Source organism: Propithecus coquereli, unplaced genomic scaffold, assembly GCF_000956105.1.
Source record: "Propithecus coquereli isolate 6110/MARCELLA unplaced genomic scaffold, Pcoq_1.0 Scaffold227, whole genome shotgun sequence".
NCBI lineage: Eukaryota > Metazoa > Chordata > Mammalia > Primates > Indriidae > Propithecus > Propithecus coquereli.
Window position 1 is genome coordinate 2,836,186 of NW_012147808.1, and position 3,440 is coordinate 2,839,625.

At 40.0% G+C, this 3,440-nt stretch overlaps 1 protein-coding gene across 1 annotated transcript in view; it reads right to left on the reverse strand.

Annotated features, from left to right (window-relative positions):
* FNBP4 (formin binding protein 4) overlaps nucleotides 1–3,081 on the reverse strand; it is a 37,561-nt gene extending 34,480 nt beyond the window's left edge. The window contains exons 1-2 of the mRNA XM_012645222.1: nucleotides 2,747–3,081; nucleotides 1,105–1,315 (exon numbers count right to left, since the gene is read on the reverse strand). Coding sequence (XP_012500676.1) covers nucleotides 1,105–1,315; nucleotides 2,747–2,869 — 334 coding nt within the window. The 5' untranslated portion in view covers nucleotides 2,870–3,081. The remainder of the gene's footprint in view (nucleotides 1–1,104; nucleotides 1,316–2,746) is intronic.
* Between the last annotated feature and the right edge of the window lie 359 nt (nucleotides 3,082–3,440).

The following is a 3,440-nucleotide window of genomic DNA, read 5'->3' on the forward strand; positions in this document are numbered from 1 at the left end:
GCTTGAGCCCAGGAGTTTGAGGTTGCTGTGAGCGAGGCTGAGGCCACAGCAGTCTACCCCGGGCAACAGTGAGACTCTGTCTCAAAAAAAAAAAGTGAAACAGACACAATTTAAACGTCCATCGAGAGGGGGAAGAGTTTCTTTGTAAAGACAGAGGAAATGGTCTGGCAAGATATATGTACATAAAGGATAGAGAAAATAGACTGCAGGGGTAGAGAATGAGAATAAGGAAAAGATGAAGGGACACATAGAATTTTCTTTTATATTCTTTCTATATTGCTGATTGAAAAGAAAAAATTCAAACAAGGATGTTTGCCTTTTGTTGGTTTTAGAGACAGGGGCTCGCTATGTTGCCCAGGCTAGCTGGCTCAAGGAATCCTCTTACCTCAGACTCCCATGCCACTGTGCCCAGGTATTTGTTTTTTAACCATGCCCTATGTAAGTATGTTGTGCTAGGTATACTCAACTAAGGTTTGGTGTTCAACTCTTACTGCTAACTGTCAACCATAGAATTAGGGCCAAATGGAGATTAAAATATTAGCTTTATCCAGGGCTCTCTAATAAGACTGAAAAACCCAGCAGTCCTCTTCTACTTTACCCTGAATGAAGATAAGTTGGGTCCTGATGACAGGATCAAACTGTCTTCCCATCCACATGGAGGCTGAGCAACTTTTATACAAGGAGAGCAGAAATGAGGTTGGGCTCCCCAGAATTAGTCCTTGCCTGCCCTGCTTACCACCTGGAAATGGCGAGCAAAGGAGAGCCCACGGGCTTTAGACAGATCAAGGCAATTTCTGGGGCAAGCAATTAAAAAAGGAGGCCAGTGTCAACCTTGTTTTTCTGCTTTTGAGGGAGAAGTAATCCCCACTCAGTAATGAATACACCACCCAATGGATGTCAATCTCTCAGACTTTATTTCTCTACTAGAGATGAAAGAGAAAAAGGTAGAGGAGTAGAAGGAAGCTTCCTTCCTAGCACTTCTCTCAAAAGGAGCAAAGCATGATCTCCCTCTTTTTGCTGAAGAGGAAATCTAAAAAAGGAAAAGAAAATTTCCTTCCCCTCCATATCTTTCAACTCTAAAGTTTAACATGAAACACGAATTACCAGTTTCTCCATTTTCTGGAGTATCTCGTCCAGTTTTGCTAGAACTTCGGCTGGTAGATTCTGGACTGGTAGCTCGAACAAACATCTTCCATTTTCCTCTTTTAGACATAAGTCTACGCATTCCATCTTGAGATGCTGGCTGGCTGTTATCAGAACGTGGACTAGACCCTGACACACTGCCATCTCCTTCCTCCAAGGCTCGCAACTCTGCCTACAATGAACATGACAATCGAGTTAGAGTGTCATTAACTGCTTATTTAAGCATTTGCGACTGGCAAAAATAACAGCCATGACTATGTTCTTAGGATTTAAAATCTCTGAGAACAGGAAGCATTTCTTTTTTTCTTTAGCATATTATGGGGGTACAGATGTTTAGGTTATGTATGTTGCCCTTGCCCCCCTCCCCCAAGTCAGAGCTTCAAGCGTATCCATCCCTCAGATGGTGCGCATCGCGCTCATTATGTATGCATGTACCATACTCTACCCCCCCACCTGCCCGACACCCAATAAATGTTATTTTTGTATGTACACTCAGGTGTTGATCAGTGAATCCAATCTGCAGGAAGCATTTCTTAATACATTTCTGCCGTCAGAACTGAGCATTATTATGCTCCATATTCTATTGCTACTCAATATCTGCCTATTCATAATTACAGTAACAAATATTGATTTGGAGGGGATAGGTCCCAGAGATCCACAAATATATAAATTTTCCATTGTTTACCCAATAGAAAAAGCTTAATTTAACTAGTCCCCCATAACTTCGTATTATTCAAATGGGGGAAAGCTTCAAGAAGATATTATTGTTATAACACCTGTGAAGATTTTGCTTCATACAAGGACCTATTAAGGCAACAGCAGGTTAAACTATTCTAAGGGGGGAAAAAAAGGCAGAAAATAGGTAAACACCAATATCCCAATGAGGAAAGATTCCTGTGGACCATCTTTTTTGTAAAATAATGGCACATGAAATTATAGGCTTCTTTTAATTCTTATCATACAATGCCCATTTAACCATCTAAACAATGCCATGGCTCATCTCTGGAAGTCAACTTGCACTTTAATTATAGGATTAAAAACTGAATTATCACAATGTTCATTTGTTAAGAAGTTAAATGACAGTTTCAATATTCACTGTACCCATCTTTTTTTTTTTCTGGAGACAGAGTCTTGTTCTGTTGCCCAGGCTAGAGTGCTATGGCATCAGCCTAGCTCACAGCAACCTCAAACTGAGTAGTGGGGAGTATAGGTGCGTGCCACCAAGCCCAGCTAATTTTTTTCTATTTTTAGTAGAGACAGGGTCATGCTCTTGCTCAGGCTGGTCTCAAATTCCTCAGCTCAAACAACCCTCCCGCTTTGGCCTCCCAGAATGCCAGGATTACAGGCGTGAGCCACCACGCCCGGCCTGTACCTATCCTTAAATCAGAATAATGTCAAGTCTTTATTGGTTGTCACCCACCAAAAGCATCATCAGGGACAAAAATACTACAACTATACAGTTCAAGTTTTTACTGCATAAACTTAAACATATCTAAACTAAAGAATAACAAAATCTCAATAATGAGTGTAAATCAAGCACAATGATCCCTGTGTACAGTACTGAGGGGGAAAACATACTTCAACTAAACCTTTAAAATCTTACTTTTTTCCTTTCCAAAACTAGTTCCAGCTCAAGGGTATCTTGTTCCTCTTCCTCCTCACTTTCTCCAGATTGGACAACACTGCAAAGATCCTCCTGAGAAGGGTCTTCTATGTTGTCCAACATAACTTCCGGTGGCTTTACTATCGTTGCTGCTTCTTCTACTGTTGTACTTGCTTCTTTCACTTCTGAAACTGGCTCTTCTTTACAAATTACTTTTCTTCTCCATCTCTCTTCTTCCTCTTTTATTCCCTCAGGTAATAAAGGAGCAAGTAGTGATGCTGCCACCCCTTTCTTCTCCTCCTCATTATTTGAGAGACCCTGAATTCCTTCATTTACTTCCTATAAAGGATAAAATAATTTAGTCTCGCTTAATTCTTTAAGAAATCTTACCTGCATACACATTTGAGTGTTCATATTAACTGTTTTCAGTCATTGGGTATTTTTTAAAACCATCTCCCAAAAGATTGGTATATATTTGTACCATTACATGTACATAATAGAACACTGTTACTTTAGAAAGGCAGTGATTGAACTAGAGCCTAGCTCTGGGTGAGTCTTAAATATATCCTCTCCGTTATTCTCAGGATGTCAAAAGACAGAGTAATAATAATCAGAGGCAGCTTTAAATAAGATCAGTAATTTATTAGCTCAACAGATGACTAGATAAATCTTCACCTTCTGCTGTATGAGAAAA